The sequence below is a fragment of the Mytilus galloprovincialis genome, chromosome 4, assembly GCF_965363235.1.
Source record: "Mytilus galloprovincialis chromosome 4, xbMytGall1.hap1.1, whole genome shotgun sequence".
NCBI classification, from domain to species: domain Eukaryota; kingdom Metazoa; phylum Mollusca; class Bivalvia; order Mytilida; family Mytilidae; genus Mytilus; species Mytilus galloprovincialis.
The window spans coordinates 69,201,683-69,224,796 of record NC_134841.1 but is presented as its reverse complement, the minus strand read 5'-3'; the positions used below and the strand labels follow the sequence as shown (position 1 = coordinate 69,224,796).

At 31.9% G+C, this 23,114-nt stretch overlaps 1 protein-coding gene across 1 annotated transcript; it reads right to left on the bottom strand.

Annotated features, from left to right (window-relative positions):
• Positions 1-7,794: 7,794 nt before the first annotated feature.
• LOC143072811 (uncharacterized) lies at positions 7,795-22,790 on the bottom strand. The gene is made up of 16 exons (XM_076247915.1): positions 22,661-22,790; positions 21,781-21,811; positions 21,160-21,287; positions 20,610-20,634; positions 20,108-20,178; positions 19,390-19,414; positions 17,525-17,580; positions 16,862-16,889; positions 14,583-14,644; positions 13,358-13,373; positions 11,933-12,006; positions 10,396-10,423; positions 10,118-10,188; positions 9,625-9,652; positions 9,170-9,240; positions 7,795-8,537 (listed from the first exon to the last, which is right to left on the bottom strand). The coding sequence occupies exons 1-16, from the start codon at positions 22,752-22,754 to the stop codon at positions 8,482-8,484; spliced, it is 864 nt and encodes a 287-aa protein (XP_076104030.1). The 5' UTR covers positions 22,755-22,790; the 3' UTR covers positions 7,795-8,481.
• Positions 22,791-23,114: the final 324 nt, after the last annotated feature.

Here is a 23,114-nt window from a genome sequence, read left to right as displayed (position 1 = left end):
TCTTGTCTTGCTTATCTTTTACAAGCTATCACTCGTCGTATCATGATCACATCGTTCTTTTGCTTCTTTTATTTTTTTATAATTGACACTAAAAATGTGCAATAAATAATGCAAAAACGGATAAAAATATGAAAACTCAAAGGCAAATTCAGAAAGGAGACGTCCATTAAAACTGACAAAATCAAACCCTTCCAATCATCGGAAAAAAATTAAAAGACAACTGCCGATGAAAATGGTTGGTTAAGCCCGGTTTTATATCTCACTTGTACGACAGTTTTTAACAGTTTCCTTGTCATGACCATATGCATTTTCTCATATGGTCCGAACGTACGCATATAGTCCGACGTACGCGTATGGTCGGACCATATGAGTATATACATTATACACGTTTGGTTATTGACGGGCCGGACCATATTAGTATTTTGACCATATATGTATTTTTATTCAAATATGCATTACAAACGTTTCAATAATACAATAAACTGTATCTAAAAAAACCAATGATGGTTACCTGACAATGTATTAATTTTAAGGCTACGTTAAAATTGAATATTGATGCCAAAGGTAATTTTCATCGCTTATTACATTCTTGCATATAGGCTTATTTATGGTGACATTTACTTCCACACGGTAACATAACTTTTTTCGCATTTGCACGTCTTGGTTGTTCACGATCCTTTTCAGTCACACATTTTGTTTTCAAGTGAAAAGATAGCCTTCTATGCAGCTGCGTGCAGTGATGCCGAGGTTTTGGGCTATTCCGATGTGTCTACGATGTTTATGCTCTAGATTTTAAATATCGTAATATGACTACAGTACACCATATTCACAACTTGAATAAGATATGTTCCTTGCCAGTGACTTCTTGTGTAACAGTTTATTGAGAAATTTTTGGAAGATATCTTTTCAAGTGGACATATTGCTATTCACTCGTAATAACAAATCGGTAATGGACATCGGTATAAAATGTGTTTATTATAGTTTTGACTAGGTAGTAAAATTAACTATGTAAAACTTCTTATTTTTATTCAGTTAATCTCTTTATAATAATATAATAATATAATGACCTATATGATATTTTTAAGGAACGGTCATACAATATGAAGAGTTTAGAAGTATATAAAGTAAACTGTAACATAGTGTTAATTATCCCGACCATATGCGTACGGTCGGACCACATGAGTATATACCCATATACTCATGACCACACGCTTATGGTCCAAATACTCATATGATCCGGAACATAAACGTACACAACAGAAGTACAAAACCAACTGACTGAGAAATTCAAACAAACATGCAAATAAACAAAGCTGAGAATACAAAGACTAAAAAGTAAAATACAAAAAATGCCGAACTCAAAGGAAAATTCAAAACAAAAGTCCCTGAACAAATGGCAAAATCAAAAGCTCAAACGATTGGAATACAACTGCCATATTCCTGAATTGGCAAAAAGGTTTTCTTATGTAGAAAATGTTGTATAAAACCTGTTTTGATAGCTAGCTAAAGCTCTAAATTGTGCTGCAGTCAATTAAAATTTCATTATATTGACAACGATGTGTAAGCAAACATACAGACAAAATAGTTAAATTTGTCAGTGACGTCACAAAAAGTTTTCGTTGTCGAAAAATTATACACGTTCTCGGAAAATTAAAAGTGAGTAAATACCAATATACAAGTCAAACAAAATAGAAACAACACTGTAAAAACCATTGTGACTAGATCTCTGCTCAGAACCAACTTGCACAAGGAATGTCCAAAGTTAAAAAGTGAAGAAAAAAAAAAACGATTGAAGATGCGAAAAACTGTTTCATTTCAAAGATAAACAACGAGGAAATTAAAGTAGATTAAAAAGATTAACAGCTTTAGCACTTAGAATCTATAAATCTTTAACTTCCGACCATTTTAGTGAAGTAGACACCGAATATGTATAGTTATTAAGTCTTGGTACTTTCCGATGATCTTTTTGAGATAAAAGACCTGACGTTATTTCACAAAACACAGGATCATAAACATTTTGCGCAGACACCGGTAACGTTTTAAAAAGTATGAGTTGCAAGTGTAGACTGTTGAATATCGTATGAGTTGACAAATGTATACTCGATACGTGGATGACGTTGATATATTGCCTCTAAGCATATTTTATAATTTCGGAATAAAAATCGTCTCTTTTGACATTAATTCTGGCATTGAGATGTCCACGAATGCAAATTTGAATTATGTGCCTCGAAATGATGCGGAGGAAGCTGTATCTTTGGTTTATGCTATCTCTAGTTCAGGATGATACATAAATGGGACTAAATCAGAAAAGTTTAGTTTGATAATGAAAAGAACATCATCAATATACCTGTATGTGAAATTAAATAATGTAGATTCTCTAATCGTTTTGGAAACAAAGAAAGGTCGACCAGGAGACAACATGAAGGAATGCCGACAAATTTAATGATAGTTCTATTCCAAATTGAACAAATATGTTGTCAATGACAAACTCCAGCCTACTGATCGCTTGATATTCTGTGTAGCATGCTATATTTTAGGGCTAATTAAACAAAATATGTAGAATTATATTAAAAAAAAAACATATCAATAGTTCATGGTTTCCTATTTATTGAAGAGATTACTGTGGATTATTATCAGATACAAAATGTCCACCCCTTGCCTTATTTGTAAGATTTTTTGCGCTGGGAAACTAAATATTTTTCGGATCAAATAATGAATATATTCACGGCTGGTAATCTACACACGCAGAACATTTGGTTCTTCAATGAAAACCGTGAGAGGATTTTCCGGTTGTGCTTGAGTGGAGTAATTGTCACCGCTTCAAAAGGTATGTATATTTCTAAATCGCAATTTTCTTATTCGACTGATCAAAATATTGAAAATCGGAGAATGCTATGCTGTGGTGAATACTTTAACGAAGAGATACATGTATCATTTACTGTTGTACTTGGAGTTGAACTCCTACAAAATCAGTTGCCGCACGAGAATTTGCCTAAAAAAGTGACATTTAAATTTTAAAATGGTTCTAATTACAGACCCTCAAGTTTAAATTTACCTTTTATTCGGTCAATGGGTATGAATGTCGTTTTGGGCGGCGTGTACGCTGTCCGGTGTTGATCGACATCTTAATAAATATGAAAACCTCATATTTTCATTATGACATGCATGAGGGGATCGGTTCTGATTGAGGACATCGTGAATGCGTGAGGGGACGTGAAATCATAATATTATATCCAAACTATGAGTATTTGAAAGTTGCCTTAATGTGGTCATGCAGATTGTTCATGAAAAAACACATTTGTGTGCATAAACAAAAATTATGAGATATAATTCTGAAATAACAATAAATGACCATGTTTTCTATTTATGAATAAAGTCTAAGCAATAAATTTCAAATATGTGTCCAAATTCGTGGATTTGGGCAAAAAATCAGTATAGTTTACTACCACAATTTGATATTAATTAATATTGTAATTTTTATCGTTATTGATAAATGTTATATCAGTATTGCAAATCTAATCCTGAATTCTGTCTATCCTACTTTGGGGATATTGTTTAAGAAATTCATATATTACGTCACTTTGTGCGTTTATGGTTTTTTGAATTTTTATGTGCTGGTTTAGGTAATTGATGTACTAGTATCCGTTTTTATTGTGTAGTTAGTCACCACTTTGGTTTTATCATGTATATCTATTATATAGTCATTTTATAAAACATCACTGGTTGCAAAATTATGAATTATTCGAAATAACAAGGATGTTCTTATTCCAGGCAGAAACCCTAGCCGTAGTAGACACAACTTTTTGGAACTTTTGGTCCTCAATGAACTTGTCTTGGTTTTCGAACTTTTTTCATCTGAGCGTCACTGGTAAGCCTTGTGTTGACGAAAGACGCGTCTGACGTATAAGTGTTTTTTTTTTTAAATCTGGTACCTTTTGTAAGCTATAATTGGAGTGTTTCTCTGTCCTATATGTTCTATCATTTATTCGGATTGTAGTCCTGTCATGTAATGTTGTCTTTGACTGATATATTTACCATTGCCGCAGAAGCGGGAGGTTTGGCATGCCACAAAACCGGGTTCATCCCACCATTTTTTCTTAAAATATCCTGTGCCAATTCCGGAAAATGGCCATTGTTAAATTGTAATTCGTTTTTGTGTGTGTTAAAGTTTAATTTTGTGTTGCTGACATTGTGTCGTAGTTTTGCTCTTATATTTGATGTGTTTCCCTCATTTTTAGTTTGTAGTCCGAATTTGTTTTTTCTCAATCAACTTATGAACTTCGACAACGGTTTACTACTGTTGCCTTTATTGGAGACATTTTTGCAATTTATTGGTTAGACTGTTTATTCATATACAGAAAACTTTCTGATGTATTGTATCAATCAAAATATTAAATTTGTGTTTTCGCGATCCATTTTTTTAAAATACGCAATACTGGGCTGATATGAAATGTTTCCACTATTATTTGTAGCTAGAAACAAATCGTTGACATTTTTTTTCCTTTTATTGTTCGTAAAACCTATCTTCCCACAATGTATTTCAAAATTCTATCTCATTAATTTTGTTTATGCACACAAATGTGTTTTTTCATGAAAAATCTGACCACATTAAGGCAACTTTCAAATACTCATAGTTTGGATATAATATTATGAGTTCACGTCCCCTCACGCATTCACGATGTCCTCAATCAGAACCGATCCCCTCACGCATGTCATAATGAAAATATGAGGTTTTCATATTTATTAAGATGTCGATCAACACCGGACAGCGTACACGCCGCCCAAAACGACATTCATACCCATTGACCGAATAAAAAGTAAATTTAAACTTGAGGGTCTGTAATTATAATCATTTTAAAATTTAAATGTCACTTTTTTAGGCAAATTCTCGTGCGGCAACTGATTTTGTAGGAGTTTAACTCCACGTACAACAGTAAATGATACATGTATCTTTTTGTTCAAGTATTCACCACAGCATAGCATTCTCCGATTTTCAATATTTTGATCAGACGAATAAGAAAATTGCGATTTAGAAATGTATATACCTTTCGAAGCGGTGACAATTACTCCACTCAAGCACAACCGGAAAATCCTCTCACGGTTTTCATTGCAGAACCAAATGTTCTGCGTGTGTAGATTACCAGCCGTGATATTAAAACATTGAATATTGAAACTACGTAATGAAAAGTTCAAGAAAATCCAGTAAGTTAAGTATTTGCGGTACGAGGAGTTAAGAATAAAGCAAGGTACAAAGGAAAACATGTACACTAGGTAAAACCAAACGACAAAATTACCTCTTCTTATTTTGATACTAATATTTCAACTGCACTACTGTTAATTTCTAATGAAAGTTTTAACAACACAATTTTAATTCAAATAGATAATTACAACTTCCCAATTGTGTTCTTTTCATTTTTATGCAGTAAAATTCCAGCAGCGCCTACATGGAGTATATATCTCTCAGTGGTTACGATATTCTAAGATTTGAACTATATTATGAAATCTGTGCTAAAGGATTGCTGTTCACAAGGCAGCAATTAAACCGAAAATTGGTTAAGTTTTAAGAGAAATAATCACGAGTAAGTTTCCCGTTATGGAACGTTTGTTTCATTGGGGACGACGGATATGTTTAAATCGTCGTTACCACTTTCTCCTTCATTTTCCCCAAGTATGACCTACCGAATTACACTTATCATCGGGTTTGTACTTACATAAGCAACACGAAGGATACCACATGTGAAGTAGAATCTGCATAGCATTCCCTTCTAGAGCACACGAAAACACTCAAAGGTTTGGTGAGGTTCGTGAGGAGCATCACTGATGAGTCTTATGTAGACGAAACGCGAGTCTGACGTACTAAATTATAATCCTGGTACCTTTGATAACTATTGTTCAATGTTTAATTTTCTGTATTGTTTTTGGTATACTGTTGTTTGTCTTTTGGAAGTTTACTTTTTTGCCATGGCGCTGTCAATTTATTTTTGACGTATGAGTTCGAATGTCTTTTGATATCTTTCGCCAATTGTGAACTATCTATTCTAGAAATGAACAACACTTATTAATAGATAAGAAAAGGCAGATATCTTACTATAACCTAGTACACAGTTTTGTCACCGAGTGTACAAATTGTTTTACCCAGTCAGGAGATAATTTTACATATGTTTCATGATAATGAAAGACAAGGAAGATATCAAGGGATAATTTAAACCCTCAAGACGAATTAATCTATACAATGGTCAATAAGAGTAATTACGAAAAGACAAATAGATTATAACAGAGGTAAACTAATTTATATTTATGCTTATGATTTGGTTTTGTTTTTTCAGTTATGACATGTTATGTAATTTCTGAAAATTTACTCATGAAATCTTAAGCTCAAGAAAGGGACTTTTGAATCACTACAATTTCCACATTTACGATTGACGTCTTTTATATGCTGAAGATATTCAGCTCGTGTATACTGATTTATATACTGAAGTGTACACTAAACTAATTAACAACAAATAACGGTGTTAAAGTGGTGAAAGAGTTGATCTATTAACAACTTATTATAAGACTTTGAATTCCGTGTTTGCTTTTAACACTTTCTCTGAAAATAAAATGTACATGTGTTGTAAGTAAAGAGTTTAAACTGTTGTGGGTGGTTAATACAAGTATAGAGGATATTCTTGGGATTCCAAAACAAACTACCTGCCTCGCTCCATCTCCTCTCCTCTCCAAACAAAACAAGAATGTATCCTAAGTACACAGATGCCCCATCCGCACTATAATTTTCTATGTTCAATGGACCATGCAAATGGGGGGAAATCTCTAATTTGGCATTATTATTAAAAAGATCATATCATAGGAGACATGTTCACAAAGTTTCAAGTTGATTGGACTTCAACTTCATCAAAAACAACCTTGACCAAAAACGTTAACCAAAAACGTTAACCTGAACATTGCACTATCATTTTCTATGTTCAGTGTACCATGAAAATGGGATAAAATCTCTAATTTGACATTAAAATTAGAAAGATCATATCATAGTGAAGATGTTTACTGAGTTTCAAGTTGATTGGACTTTAACTTCATCAAAGACTACCTCGACCAAAAACTTTAACATGAAGCGGGACGAACGGACGAACGGACGGACGGAGGCACAGACCAGATAACATAATGCCAATAAATGGGGGAAAAAAAATCCGAATAGACTATATATAAAAGGAGGGAATCTTTTTTACTCTTTATAAAGGAAGGATTATTGCAACTTTTAATGAAAAAGAAACTCCTCGGAATGTGCGATGTTAGTTTTTGTTGCTTTAGTTTGTATAGTTTTATGTGCTCATGTTTTTTTTATGTTTCAACACGTTTATATATCAGGAGTAAAATGCAACACTGTTCTTTAACTAATTCTTTAATCATGTATACTGTAAACATGGTAATAGGCAGTTTTGAATTGGAATATTATGTATTCCATAAATCGTACTACAGTATTACTTAATATCTACAATTTTGGGTACATGTACTGTGTGTTGCTGTTTTGGATATATTACTCAAAATGATTTTTTATTTCTTATGCAAAAGTTTTTTTAATTCCTTTTTGTTATCATAGAAGAACATCAGGATAAATGTCTATTGTTCCAATTTAAAAACCAACTAAACTTTGTTTCATACGTTATTCATTGTTAAATCAAAACGTGATATTTGTATTTCCATAGCAGATTTTGTTTTAAATACTATTAACTACATCCAGTAAATAAAACTAATGAAGCTAGAGACAATAAAATTGAAAAAAAAAAATCAAGGCAACTCGAATTTTTAATCTTTCCCTTTTATTAATGTCTCTACTTGTTTATATATTCAATGGAAAATGTTAGTATGTTTATTGAATATACTTATTTCTATAGGATAGATACTTCACTGCTAAAAAGCTAAAAAAAAAAACCGCGATTATATAAAAACTTATAAAACATTAATTGATTTGATATAATTTAGATAATTCGATATGGTCAAATAACTCATAAGCACCTCTGTATTATAAATTATAAAATAATGCGTGTTGTCTCTAGAGATACTTTGGTTTTAAATTAAAATATCGTATTCATCAATAACCATCCATTGCTTTGGTAATGTAAAAAGTTTAAAATGTGAAATGGTTGCCAATGAGACAAATATCTATCAAAGACCAAATCACTTAAAGGTTAGCGACTACATACGGATTAAATTTTCACATGTTTACATTGTAATGATATTTTAGTTTAAGACATATTATTCTTGATGATAGAAATATAAACCAGTTCACAAGAACTAAAATCAGCCTTCGACTTAAATACACTTATGCTCATTAATCTGGAAGAAATACAATAAAAAAATTCATAAATAAAAAATTCATGAATCGAGGTACGAATGAAATATGATTCATAAGAATGGATGACACATGGCAGATATAAAGAAAATCACATATTGTATGTGGCAATGGTATTGTTTGTACATCGATTCCTATTTCTTCAAAGTGCTGGCATACATATCCATTTTGTCAATGGACTTTGTTAGCTCTGAAATTAGAGGAAACACAGAAACAGTTATTTTCATTATAGAACAATATAATTGTGCCAACAGCATTTTATACCAAAATGTTGATTTTGTAATCCTATTGACTGAGGGATCCAAATTGTTAGTGTTTTGTACGATATGCTATTTTAATTAATCAAAATATGTCTGACAGACCTTTTTTTATTCAAGAATGAATGAATAATTTAGCAGATGTTAAGATTTTCATATTCCAGGCATGGCTTACCTAAGCTGTATTTGGCACAAATTTTTAGAATTTTGGGTAGTCAATGCTTTTCAGCTTTTTACTTGTTTGGTTTTATAACTTTTTTATTTGAGCGCCACTGATGAGTCGAATGTAGACGAAACGCGCGTCTGGCGTATAAAATTAGAATACAGGTACCTTTGATAACTATTAAGACTTTTTTTTTTATCAAATGTTCTAGTGCGAATTTGTAAAAATATTATTGAAGATAACTTTTTAAGAGCAGTGTTTATATATTTTGTACACATTAGTTGTAATACATACTATTTCTGTCCATTCGAATTTAAATATGCTCTTTAAAAGTTTAATAGTACATCTGAAAAATGTAATTATTGCACACCTAATTTGCTTTTAAAATGTGGATTGTCTTACCTTGTGTAGTTGTCTTCATTGATTCATAAAGCTCAGTACCATCCGTTGTTAAATTCGCAACTTTCTTTTGTCTGTTGTTAAAATGTGTTCAAAATACATATTAGAAGCAGTAAAAATAGTCCTAATTCCGACACTATGTTAAATGTACATAAAGTATGGGCCTGTACTATAACTAATTTGTCACACTCGATACTACACCTATCAAAGGACAAACAATCGATTGGTCAAAAGAAAAAAAATGACAGTTGACAAATTACCACATACAAATATATACTCATTAAGCACTGATTAATTTTATGATTTCATTTTCCCTTCTTTTTACAAATACATTTTTTCCCAGATTTCTGATTTATTTATTTGTCGCATATAAAGAAATATAGGAACGCATTTCTTGATTTTTTGTTCATAGAATATATAAAATTAAATACGACCAAATAAAAATATACGGCACTTACCTGCCAGAAACAGACTTTGGTGAATTTTCTGGAAATAAAAAGGAAATAATATTGACAACAATTGGTTTGTTTTTAATTTTTTAAGGTAAAATAAAAAAGAATAAGAATACATTTGGTATAGTATTTAACTAATTACATAATGAGACTTGTGAAGACGAAATGTGTTAAGAAATGAACATAACTAACATTCATTAAAAGATGGAGGTGGCATAGTGGTTTAAGAAATAAGGGAATGAATAAACATTAAGCAATATAAGTTATCAACTCACAAAAAACTCAAATGTGTTTGAACACATCTGAATTAAAAAAAATGTTCCTTAATAACTATTACATGTGCTTGTACCTATCAATGGAATTGTTTTTGTGTGACACTTTCCAATATTTTTAACAATTCCTTTTATCTGTTTTATTTATTATTTTCTAAATTATCAGCATAAAGAATAAGCGAATATGTTTGGTTTCCAATCAATTGTGTCACACTAAACCTACTTACCACATGATCTGTTCTTCATCGATTCGTAGAGGTTACCTTTACTGTCCGATAATTTGTTCGTTGTTGCTTTTCTGTAAACGAAACGCAATGACATAGTATAGATATTATTAATAAATGTACAGTCGTCCATATTTCTAAAGTAACATAAAATGATTATATTGAAAAAATATTTAGCTGGTTTTGTTCTTAAAACAGAGTCTTTTGTGGATAGTTGTCTCATTGGCAATCATACCACATCTTCTTTTTTATATTAGGTAAACTATTGTTACTACACTTACATGCCCTTTTGTGACATCGACGTTTTATCTGAAAATTAACAATAAAATTATCTGTCAATTAGTTCTTTATTTTTTAACTGTGATTCATAGTCGATAGTAAAACAAAGGTCATTGAAAAGAACGCAAAAAAAATATTGAGATATTAAAGTGCTTGAAAAGTTAGATGCACATACCCGATCAACATTGATAAGTTTTGTTTAAGAAATAATTGATGCAAGCTCTACTTTATTGTAGTTTTAACATGGGTAGGCATTATATTAGTGATTATTTTTGCCCGAGCGATAGTGAGTATAATGTCTACCAATGTTAAAACAAATAAAGTATGAACCAATTATTTCGATGTTGATTAGGAAAATTACAAAGGTATTTCTATGTCCGATGTGTATGTAGATCGTCTGTGTAAGTGCCCTACCGAATAAGACTATTTACTGGATTTGTAATAACATAAGCAACACGACGGATGCCACATGTGGAGCAGGATCTGCTTGCCCTTCCAGAGCACCTGAGATCACCCCAAGTTTTTGGTGGGGTTCGGGTTGCTTAGTCTTTAGTTTTCTATGTTGTTTCTTCTGTACTACTATTTTCTGTTTGTCTTTTTATTTTTAGCCATGGCGTTGTCAGTTTATTTTCGATTTATGAGTTTGACTCTCCCTCTGGGATCTTTCGTCCCTCCCTTCCATGAACCTCCTTTTTTTGTAAACAAGCAAACGACTGGCAATGTGATTTTTCAGAGGGAGGAGTTTTGAACAGCCAGCATGAATGGTTGTCGTATCTACGTCAAATATGTCAATTTCGAATTGTAACACATTACAGTCAAAATAAATGAACTAGTAACAACATGTGCATCATTTAAGAGTTTGGATGTGTTTTAAGTTAATGAAATATATTAAATACATGCCAATTTGATAAAATTCATTATTCTGCAGTAGTCAATATACAAATTTGCAAACAAATTTTATTGGATTTCGAGCATGGGTTTATTCACAAAGCGAAAGAAGCACGTCAAATTAGAAATATTAGCAAAAGTTGCTGAAGGCAATATCTGTGGATTGCAAGGGGGATTAATTATTGAGTCGAAACTACAAGGAATTAACTGTCTATGGTTTTTAAACCTTAACATATATGATAAATGTAAAATGATTATCATAGCTAACTTCGTCCCGAAGAGAATTACAATTTAGATTTTATACCACAAGTATTTTAAGGAACCAGAAGAATTATATCAAAGAAACTGTTACATCAACTTTCCAATTCATGTACGATATTTGTATTAATTAAAGATCATAAAAGGTAACTCCAATGTTTTTTTTTTTGTTATTTTCTTTATGTTTTGTCGATGTTTCGACACTTTAAGCACAATGAAAAACTGTTATACGAAAAAAATATTTTTAATATTTTATTTCCACATACGTTTTTTATACTGCTAACGACGGTTAAATGGGGAAAAAAAGAAAACTGTACATTGTACTTTTCATTTATGCACAGGTGAAATATTTTTTTAAATGTCATGCATGTTTCAGATAACAAACTTGCTTACCACATGTTCGGTCGTCCTTCATAGATTCGTACATTTGAGTATTGCTTTCTGATGTTTTATCTACGGTTGATTTCCTGTAAGCAAAACAATGTGCATTTACATACATGTACAATCATTCGTTTAGGTACAGTCTACAAACTAAATAATAATGATTTTTTTCTTGATTCGGCTTTAAAACTTAAGGTATATTGGTTATTTAGCTCTAAACCTCAATTTATGCACTTGTAGTACACTGTTAGTTCTCGCTCTTATTGTATGCTCAGTAATCAGAGCTTCGGTACTGATATGGTTAATAATCTACTATTTAATTAAAACGAAATCCGTTGTAATATTAAGAAATAAAAAAAAAAGCAAATAGTTTTACTCCTTGAGACATGTATACCACCTAAAGTTAATGCATTAATAACCCTTTGCTTTCAATTACTTTGGTTTGAGTGCTCCTTATGATGACAAATCCTTAAAAGCACTTCAACCGTACAATAATTATACAGTACTTTTATTTACTACTTAAAAAATGTAAATCTATACGCAAATCTTTAACTTTTTATTTTCAGTGTTGGTTGTTGACCTTATTACACGCTCAGTAGCCAGCTCAGGTTCTGTTAAGAAAATTAAGAAATTACGAATAATATTGTATCACCATTATAGTCAGCCTTTATGTGCTTACATGAATTATCATTGATATGGTCATAATTATACATTAGCAGTTTACCTGACTTTGAATTTTGGATTTGAATAATTAGAAATTCTACCCCAGGTCAGCATAACATTACCCGTATTTGGCAAAATTTGAAAAGTATTAAGAGTCCTTAAATCCGTACTTTGTTTCGCCTTTGAAACTATTTTAATTTGAGTGTCAGTGACAAAACGCGCGGCTGGCATACAAAATGTCGTTCCTGGTATCTATGCTGTTTATTTATTGACATTTGCTGTATTACAATTCTTGATAATCCAAGGAAGGTATCTTTCTCACACATGGCTCTGTTTCGTTGTCTGGGTTTGATTAACTCTTTCTTATTATAGCTCTGCCAAGTTTGTATTAGATTTTGGATTTTCAATATGTGTTGCCTAAAGCAATACGGTAGAAAACGTTTATTGTAGAAATGGGCATCTGATGCAGTACCTTTATATTATGCCATGAACATTACAAATACAACTTACTTCAGGCTAAGGAATATTTTATTTGAAACTGACATTGCAGATATACATGTATGAGATATATAATATTATGTTATTGTTTCTCTAACAATACCTTTTCTGAGTTCCAATAATGGAAGATAATTGAAAGGTCTCTTGTGTATATATCTATTTCTGAGCAATTAATGTTATTCGCAGAAATATGTATCATTTTGGTACACCATATCCCTTTAAACTCGATGAATATAATGAATATAATGTATACAAAAATGCATATTATGTACTTACTTTATTGATGTTTTAACTGAAAAAAATTATAAAATATCAATTAATCAGTATTGACTCTTAGGCACTTCTTTATTCATAACATAGGAGTAATTGACTACAACCAAGATCACTAGTACTGCGCTATACTTTTATATTATCTATATTTTTATTTTATCAGTCTGTAAAATGTAAATGAGTTTAAACTGGATGTTGTTTTAATAAAATCAGCTATAACAGTCAAATGAAAGCATGCATCAATTGCAATGCAACATTATAGAAAAAGTGTTTCAGTTACCAATCTTCTAAAATCACTAAACGTGTGTCTGGCATGCAAATCAAATTTCAATTTCACAATTGGAACAAGGTCAAAACAAATATTTTTTGTCCGTTTGAAGCGGGCACATCAAGTACATCACATGGTTCTTCTTTAACTATTTAATCTTTACCAGTGATGGAAACCAGTAATCGAGATTGTTATCCGTATAATTCACAGCGCTATGGCATTGACATCATGTAAATCGTATATTTAGTGCGCAACTTTACGTTCCAATGATTTCTGTCTATGAACTGAATCTAATTGTGCATGTCCATGAGACAAACCTTACCTAAAGCGGTTCAGTTTCGGATTTCTTTGTTTTTTTAGTCTCTTAACAGTTTTATTTCCAATGATGTCCGAAATTTAAGTTACTAGCGTTTCTAATGAATATTATTCCGAATCACGTGTTATGCACATGGAAATCGTTACAATCGGTGTTTTTACAAACAGCAGTATAGGACATATACGGTAATTCTGAACATATATTTTTCCTTGACTGTGTTTATACCAAAAGCATCAATTGACAGAGAATTGTAAAAGATATAAAAGAGGAATGAAAGAAACCAGAGGAACAGTGAAACTAAACTGACAACGCCATGGCTAAACATGAAATAGACAAACAGACAAATAATAGTACAAAAGAAACAACATAGAAAACTAAAGACTGAGCAACACAAACTTCACCGAAAACTGGGGGTGATCTCAGGTGCTCCGGAAGGGTAAGCTGATCCTGCTCCACATGTGGCATCCGTCGTGTTGCTAAAACATGTTATGACAGAGAGGTATAGGTTTTTCTCCTTTCTAAATGCTGTACTTTTACCTATAACGGCTTAAATCCACTTTATTTGAGCTCTTGTGAGTTCATATATAATTAATAATCATAGCACAACTCCCTTTTTTTATATATAATAGGTAAACTATGATAATTACCTTTTGTATCTTTAGCCATGTCTTCGTATGCATTTATTTCAGTAAGATGCATTGATTCTACCCTAATATAGAAAACACTAATTGATTGTTGCTTGATTGCAAATACAGGGGTTAATATTTCATGCATTCTTATTACAGGTATTAAAGAGATAATCTTAACTGAAATTACGACTATCCCAATATGGCGACGGCAGATATAGGTAAACTCTTTGCAGTCATTTTTCTCAAATTTAGCATGTTTTTGTCAATAGTTACTCAGCTGCAAGTTTTTTTTTTATACCATTACATCATATTTGAATCGTTACGGTGCACTGGAATTGTCTAAGCGCTTTGAAAATTGCCGTTGAAAAATTCGGAATGATAATCGTAACTCGGAAAAAAGATAATCGTAATTATGGTATTAAAAAATGAAAAGATAATCGTAACTGGAAAGTGTTTTATTGATATTGACATTTCAGAGAAAGTTATGTCAAATTGGAATTAAGTTCTACTACAAATGTTATATTAAAGAACTGTTGAATTTTTCCCAATTACAATTCCCAATTTGTTTTTCACCTAAAAAAAGAGTGTCAAAAGACACCAGAGGGACATTCAAACTCATAGATCGAAACCAAACTGAAAACGCCACGGCTTAAAAAGAAAAAAGATAAACAAACAAACAATACTACACAAGACACAACATAGAAAACTAGAGACTAAGCAACACAAACCCCAACAAAAAACTAGGGGAGATATCAGGTGCTCCGGAAGAGTACGCATGATTATGGTATGATTTCAACGTAAAATTTGTATATAATCTCAAAATCTAAAACCCCTTTCAAGTTCAATAGGTAAACTACATTGGGTGTAACTATGAAAAAAACATAATACGCCACACGAACAAACCTTTCGTATGTTGTCATCATTTAGTATGTATTTGCTGTACTGGAAGTCCGCAACGAAATAAGATACTAGTAGTTAGTAGCATAAAAGGTAAATAACAGAAAGAAGAAGAATCAACCATATATTAAAGGGTAAAACTACATTATACAAGTTCTACAGATGAGCTTATCAAAAAGTATGTTTACTTGTCATTGATTACTGCAGAAGTAAACAATGGTTTCTCTTAAGCCTCGGTCACACCTTAACGAATAGCTCAAACGGACGCCTAACGGATAATTTTTTTTCAATCCGGTAATATCCGTTAGACGTCCGTTCTTATCCGTTAGACGTTCGTCCATATCCGTTGCATGTCCGTTTAGCGTACGTTTTATCCGTCGACGTCCGTTTTGTCCGGTGAAAAATTTTGAGCATGTTCAAAACTTTAAACGGACGTCCAACGGATGAAATGTCCGTTGAACGTCCGGTAGGAGTCCGTTTTGTACGGTACTCGTCCGTTTCGTTTCCGTTTTGTATCCGTTACGTGTCCGTTATACATCCGTTAGAGGTCTGTCAGATAAATTCACAAACGGACGTCTACCAGACGTTTAACGGATAAAACGGATGTTGAACGAATGTGAAAAGGAATTCTAACGGACGTATAACGGACAAAACGGATGATGAAGGGATCTGAAACGGATAAATGCCAATTAAAAATTTCGCGTCAGAAAAGCCATTTATTGGTTTGTCAGATTTCTTAAGGTTCGTGAATTCTTATTTTTAATAATCGATCTTAGAGTAAGGCCACGTCTCCACAATCAGGCAGCTCTTATTCACGCCAGACACTGCTCTTTTGCGGCTTTTTGAGGAAACAAACCGAAACCAGTTACACAGAAACATTAGGAATATTTATGCGATTTACATGTAAAATATTGTCGCCTTTAATTTTTCCGTATATCTTGTTCATCCGTTTTATCCGGTACGCTTCCGTTATGTGTCCGTTTTATGCGGTACTCGTCCGTTTGATGTACGTTCGACATCCGTTCTGTCCGGTACGTCTCCGTTACTCGTACGTTGCATATCCGGTGTGTGTCCGTTATGCATTCGTTACGCGTCCGTTTTACATCAACGGACTCCCAACGGATAACAGTTTTACCAACGGACAACTTTTATTTTCATCCGTTAGGCGTCCGTTCGTGCTATCCGGTAAGGTGTGACCGAGGCTTTACACTCGATTTATCAAATTCGCTATATATGTCATCTAACTTATGCCAACATCTTTTGTGGTCTAAGTAGTCGAACTACTGTACCACTTTCGAATATCGCACGTGACAGATGCGTTCGACTCCAATCTTAAGTGACCTGGGTTATCAGTTTTCCTACCTATAGTTGGTGGTTCTCATCAATAATTTTATATTTACCTTACTATAGATTGATCGGTAGGAAGATCTGCAAAGTAAAATATAGATATTTGCTTCCACTGCATACGTTACAAAAATATTAGTGAAACATTTATCTTGTATTATATCAAATGTTTATCTTTCATGTTTTTGCTGCATAGAAACAATTTCTTAAAACATATACGAATTTTGTTTGAGGAATTGATGCATTGTCAGAAACTGAACAAAACACACGAATGACAATTTATTTAAATAACTCAAAATGTTTTGTAAAACAACACACATAAATTTGCCTACTATATTATATTTCCTGCTAAACTCGTTTGGACTCATCTAGTCTTTTGTAAAAAGCAAGTACTAAGAATCATAATTGTTTGAGCATTTGATGATATTAAACATAAGTGTCATTTATCTATTTATTTTCGATACCCTTCTTCTCGTATTTTACCGAATTTGTCCTTTATCAAGATTGTATATATGGCATTACTAAACGCCTATATAATGTCATGAATTCGACAGTTGTTTTCCGTTCTTTCCGTTGGTAGATAAAGTTAAGCATTTGATTTTGTCAAAGGTTTGGACTGTCTGCCTTTTTAATTTGTTTATAATTTTACAATTATATTGATAAATATTTTGTCTTATTCATCGGAATAGAAATAATACATTAAAGAGACCATTTAATACCTGCCAAATTGGTCTGATTTGCATACGCACTATGGTTAAGAGCTTCTTTCCTAAGACTGAAATGGAAAAAAAGAAAGAAAAATGAATATAAACATTGGAAGTAGTTAGTAGCACAAGAGCAGTGAAAAAAAATCATAGGTCAAAAAAAAAACCGAAAACACTATGACATACATTGTAAAAAATACAAAAAATACGAAGAAACATAAATTTGAGTAGCGTGAACCTAAGCAAAAAACTAGCATAGAAATTCAAATGTTCTACAAGGATCAGCTCCTCCAGTGTCAGTCAGTATAAATAATGATGTTTCGTTGGGTTGTTTTTTCCTGAACATAAGCTAGAAGCTTTGTTTTCATTGTTTTTATGTTAGTTCTTTCCTGCTTCATATCGATCTATGAATTTAGCCATTGTGAACTCATTATTTAGGCTATTTCTTATGTTGTTCAGTTGCACTTAACAGTCCGAGATTTTAGACGATTTGGCGCTCACAAACATGTCTAACCCGCCACATTATTTTTGTTGTTATCCCAATTTAGTGGTAGTCGTTGGTTCATGTCGGTCATATTTGTTTTTCATGAATTAGATAGTTTTAAATATAGCCGTAAGTTTTGTAATTTTAGTTGTTTCACGTTGTCATGACGAGGCCCATTGTGTGGATTTTTCACATTGTTAGGGAGATATGTTAACCTATAATTTTTTATATTTACGTCAATTGAAATCTGCTGTGTATATATAGTTGCTTATATTGAATAATCCTTCCTCAAATAGGATTTTTATACACAAAACTAGTATGTAAGTGGGTTTTTTTTTATGGAAAGTATCCATCTTTAAGCGAACCAAGTAAGACAAAAATTTGTTATTTGATACTCTCCATACAATTTTTCATAGGAGTGTTCCAATTTATATTTCAAAATATGCTAGGTGCGACCCCATAATTGTTGTTTTGTTATAAAATGTGTAGTACGACAGCATATTGGCCAATACAACAATCAGATAGGCCCTTCTCATTATGTAGAACTGTACATTAAAAGGTTAATTTTGATAGCTATTGGTTGAGGCAAATGTTGTATATATTAATTGTTTATGTTATATTTGCTATTCTCATCGAATTTTGTCTAATGCTTAGTCCGTTTCTGGGTGTGTTACATTTTAATGTTGTGTCGGTGTTCTCCTCAGTTTTAGTTTGTTACCCCGGTTTTGTTTTTTGTCCATCGATTTACGAGTTTTGAATAGCGGTATAATACTGTTGCCTTTATTTAGCCTTCGAACAGGCCATCTGCACATTAAACAGAAAGTTCAATGAGCAGAGAGTGTGATACTTTACATAATATGATATCCAAATGATCATGTTCCCCTTGCGATCGATGTATCTGCTTATCTGCGTATGATTTTTCGAATAATAGCCTATGCATGGTATGGGTTTAAATATCGAACTATATCTATATGGAAGTTTTTAACGATCTTGACTGGCTATACAGCACTTGCACGGTCGAATAGGAGACGTAAACCGACGTAAATGTAACAATATGTCTGTACTCAATCTACATGTGACTCTTGAGTCGACTATTTCGTAGTGTAAATTGTGTATTTAACCATACAACTTCTCCAATAAAAATATTAATTTGTAATTTTACTTATTCCTGCAAATCTGTAACGACATTTTATCATATAAACAAACTGTTAAGAATTCTAATATACTACCAAAAAAAAAAAGAAGAACATTCTTTCCGGATCTGAAAGGTGGCGTTATATATTCATGATAAATTTCTGTAAACAATTACCTACGTAACATACTTAAATAAAGTGTGTGAAATTTTGTAGTCAAAAAGAAACGTGAACACAATTATAATGTAAAAACTGCTACCCACCTTCTTCGTTTAATATTCTTTATATCTAAAACAAAAAATCATGTATTGCCTTGCTTTAAAGATTGTGAAGATTAAAAGATCTTCTTAATTTGTATAAATGATGGATGGGATCATTTGTAAGCTCTTAAAATTGGTGATATGTTAAAAATTATTTCTTGCTTTTTTATGTACTTTTTAACACTTTCCAAAGCATTGATCTAATTGGTAATCCTCATCCAATAATTTTCATATAGATGTACCATAAAGGTTACCTATAAGTCCTGGTAATCAATAGCGACCTTTTAAATTTTTTTTTATTCGAGAGTCACTGATGTTTCTATAAATTTGTAGACAAAAAGCGTGTTTCGGTCACAAAATTTTAATTCTTGCATTAATGATGAGTTAAAATATAATATAGTCTATTGATCATTTATTGTATTAGCAACAATTTATTTCAGTAAAATAAAGGCAACAGTAGTATACTGCTGTTAAAAAGTCAAAAATCGATTGAGAGAAATAAATCCGGGTTACAAAATTAAATTAAGAGAAACACATCGACTATAAGAGGATAACAACGGCACAACAGAAACACTGAAACACATACACTCATTAAAACAACTTCTTGATGAAATAGTCTATACAATTGCTGATTATCTGTTAATTCATATTAATTAAATCTGAGGATACTTTTAACTGAGACAGCTTTAAAATAAAATTATACATAGCCCTAAGTTTTTACCTGGAGGCAACGGTGGCTCATTGTAATATGCTCCTTTGGCGTTTACAGGATCAGCCTTCTTATCTACTGGCCTATTTTGAAAGAGTAATGAACAACAGTCAGTGGACTATTAGATTATAACAAATACACTAAGCATAGTGAATAAGCGAAACGAATAACATGAACTAAATTCAAGATGTAGGTTAACCAGTTTGCCGGTTAGACAGACTATCATTTTCTTTCACTTCACTTCATCAATGAATGATGATTATTTATTTATATAAATTCAAATATACAGTTTTCATTATTGCTCTTAGATACATGTAAAAAGTAACTGAATATTAGATAAATCAATGTTAAAACATATTTTGGCTGCTAATTTATATGAATAAAAAAATTGTGATTTCGGGGACTTTTATAGCTAACTATGCGATATGAAAAGCTCATTGTTGAAGGCCGTACTGGTGACCTATAACATATTTCAAACAATATTCCGTAAAGTATAAATACAGATCGTTTATACCTGCTCTGGTTGCCCTTTGTCGAAACTGAAAAAAAAACAAAGAAGCAAAAAGTACTTTACAACAGTGATGATCATAACATAACAGTCCTTTTCAGGCTGTAACAACTTCAAACATATATATTTTGATACTGATTCAGGTCTTCTGTTAGATCAAACATTACGGGTAAGATTATCACGGCTTCATTTTTGCATAGGCCGTTCCAGATAGTTTAACGTTTTCTTTTACGATATACAGTTATAACATGATTTAATTGTTAGATTAAACATACGTGTATAAGATAAAACTACATGAACGTTCTTTGTGTCTTTTAAACAAGCTGAATCAAAAAAAATAATTTTCTGCCCTTGAGGAAACAAGGTGACAGATGAGAAAAAGGGTGGTTGCTGACTATTCAATTAGGAAATTACAAAATTATATAGCAGAGTTTGAAAAAGGGATAGTTAAGATATGTCTGTTTTCGTAGGATGTAGTACATTTTTGGTACATTTATAATCAAAAGTCATTATTGTTTATGATAATATTAAACTTCAATGATCTATAAGTAGTTACCAATAGCATCCTCACGAAGAGATTCATATTGGACTTCTAGATGTACTGAATCATACGTATTGTTTATAACAGATTGTACAGGAACTTTCCGACCTTGGTTCAAACATTCCCGCCGTAGGATATGTGATCTGCATTAAATATATGCACATTATCACCTTCTTTTATTTTGTAGAACAAAATATGCATTTTTAACGAGCTAACTCTGCCTTTAAAAGAACCTTTTCTTCCATTATTAAAACAGCTATATTCTTTAAATGTTGCTTCGTCTGTTTATCTTTTGAAAACGAACCCAGATCGAAATGTTTCCGTTGAGCAAATCTTTTGTTGTCATTACAATCTTTCTTGCCTTCAAAAGGTCGTTATACACAGATGGTGTACCAAAATGGATAAACATAACTAATATTTAAAAAATGGAAACAATTTTATATAAATTTTATATCCGAAGTGCTTTACCTTTATCAGGAAGATCCAAAGCCGAATATTTGAAAGACAAAGATATATCAATATAAGAACCGAACTACTTAAACAGCTTTATGACCAACAATACCATAAAATAATAACCAAATTCATGTATGGTCAACTTTGCGTCGAAGAATTGAATCCGTTTAACGTTATATTTACCCGTCTTTATCTGTTTTGTTTTTACGGCGACCTGAAACCAAGTAAATATGATGATATGATTGTTAACAAATGAAAGTATAATGTATTTTTATTGTTTTTTTTTCTCAGTACAAAAATGTTACTTCCAATATATAATCAAGATGACAAAATGAATAAGAATAAAAAGACGATATGTAATTATAGTACAGTTTATTACATTGTATTTTGTTATCTAATCACTGGTATTAATCGGAGGACCCATGTCGACCTGAAGGACTAATCTAGATTCTGATACAGTACTTCCATTGGTCAAGCATAAACATCGTACAATATATAAAAGAGGGACAAAAGATACCAGAGGGACAGTCAAACTCATAAATGGAAAATAAACTGACAACGCCTGGCTAAAAATGAAGAAGACAAACAGACAGACAATAGAACACACAACATAGAAAACTAAAGAATAAGCAACACGAATTATAAGATTTCGCGGGAAATATGATTGATTGATAGTTGGTTGCTTAACGTCCAGTGCCAAACAATTTATGTATGTTCAGTTTGAGAACACATTTAAAGCCTATAAAGGTAGTGCAATAAAGACCGTCCGCAATAAAAGTCAGGAAATATGAAAACGACAGCGATATCATTCAATACTTACAGTGTGTAAAACCAGGTTCAATCCACCATTTTCTATATTTGAAAATGACCGTACCAAGTCAGGAATATTACAGTTATTGTCCATTCGTATGATGTGTTTTGTCGTTTGATTTTGCCATTTGAGTAGGGACTTTCCGATTGAATTTTCCTCGGAGTTTAGTATGTTTGTGATTTTACTTTCAAATGGGTAAAAATAAAATTATACATGTATAAAATATGTGCCAGACTTTTTACTCGTACTCACAGAATGGTATTATGATGAAAACAGTTATTAATACTATGACAACGAATAAACCACCAGCAACACCTATTGTGGCTATAGTAACATCAGAAAACATCTTCTGTGGTTCTTTTAAAGTTGCAATATCTAAATGTATAAAACAAAAGTTATTTTTATATATCAACAAAAATATACGATAGTGTTGTTCAATGCTATTATGAAAGAGGGTTATCTAATAGATAATTAAAACGTTTTATAGATAGCAACATTAGATAATGACTATGTTCCACATTTATTAACAGTAAATATATACTGTAAGAGCATTTAAGCGTCCTCTAAAAATGCATTATAGCATTTAATGAATAACTAAAACTGTATATGCACAATGGTCCTAATATAAGATTGTAATATAGGAAGATGGTGTTATAAAATCCTGTTGACAAATATTTCGGCTCAACAAATAGGGCGTACGTTTATT

What these genes read in the sequence shown, in the direction of transcription:
- LOC143072811 (XM_076247915.1), bottom strand. Translation starts at nt 22,754, where the DNA reads ATGTTTTCTGATGTTACTATAGCCACAATAGGTGTTGCTGGTGGTTTA. An exon ending in TTTCATCATAATACCATTCT is followed by an intron (nt 21,812 to 22,660) that starts GTGAGTACGAGT and finishes ACTTGGTTTCAG; the next exon opens with GTCGCCGTAAAAACAAAACA. An exon ending in AACAAAACAGATAAAGACGG is followed by an intron (nt 21,288 to 21,780) that starts GTAAATATAACG and finishes TATTTAATGCAG; the next exon opens with ATCACATATCCTACGGCGGG.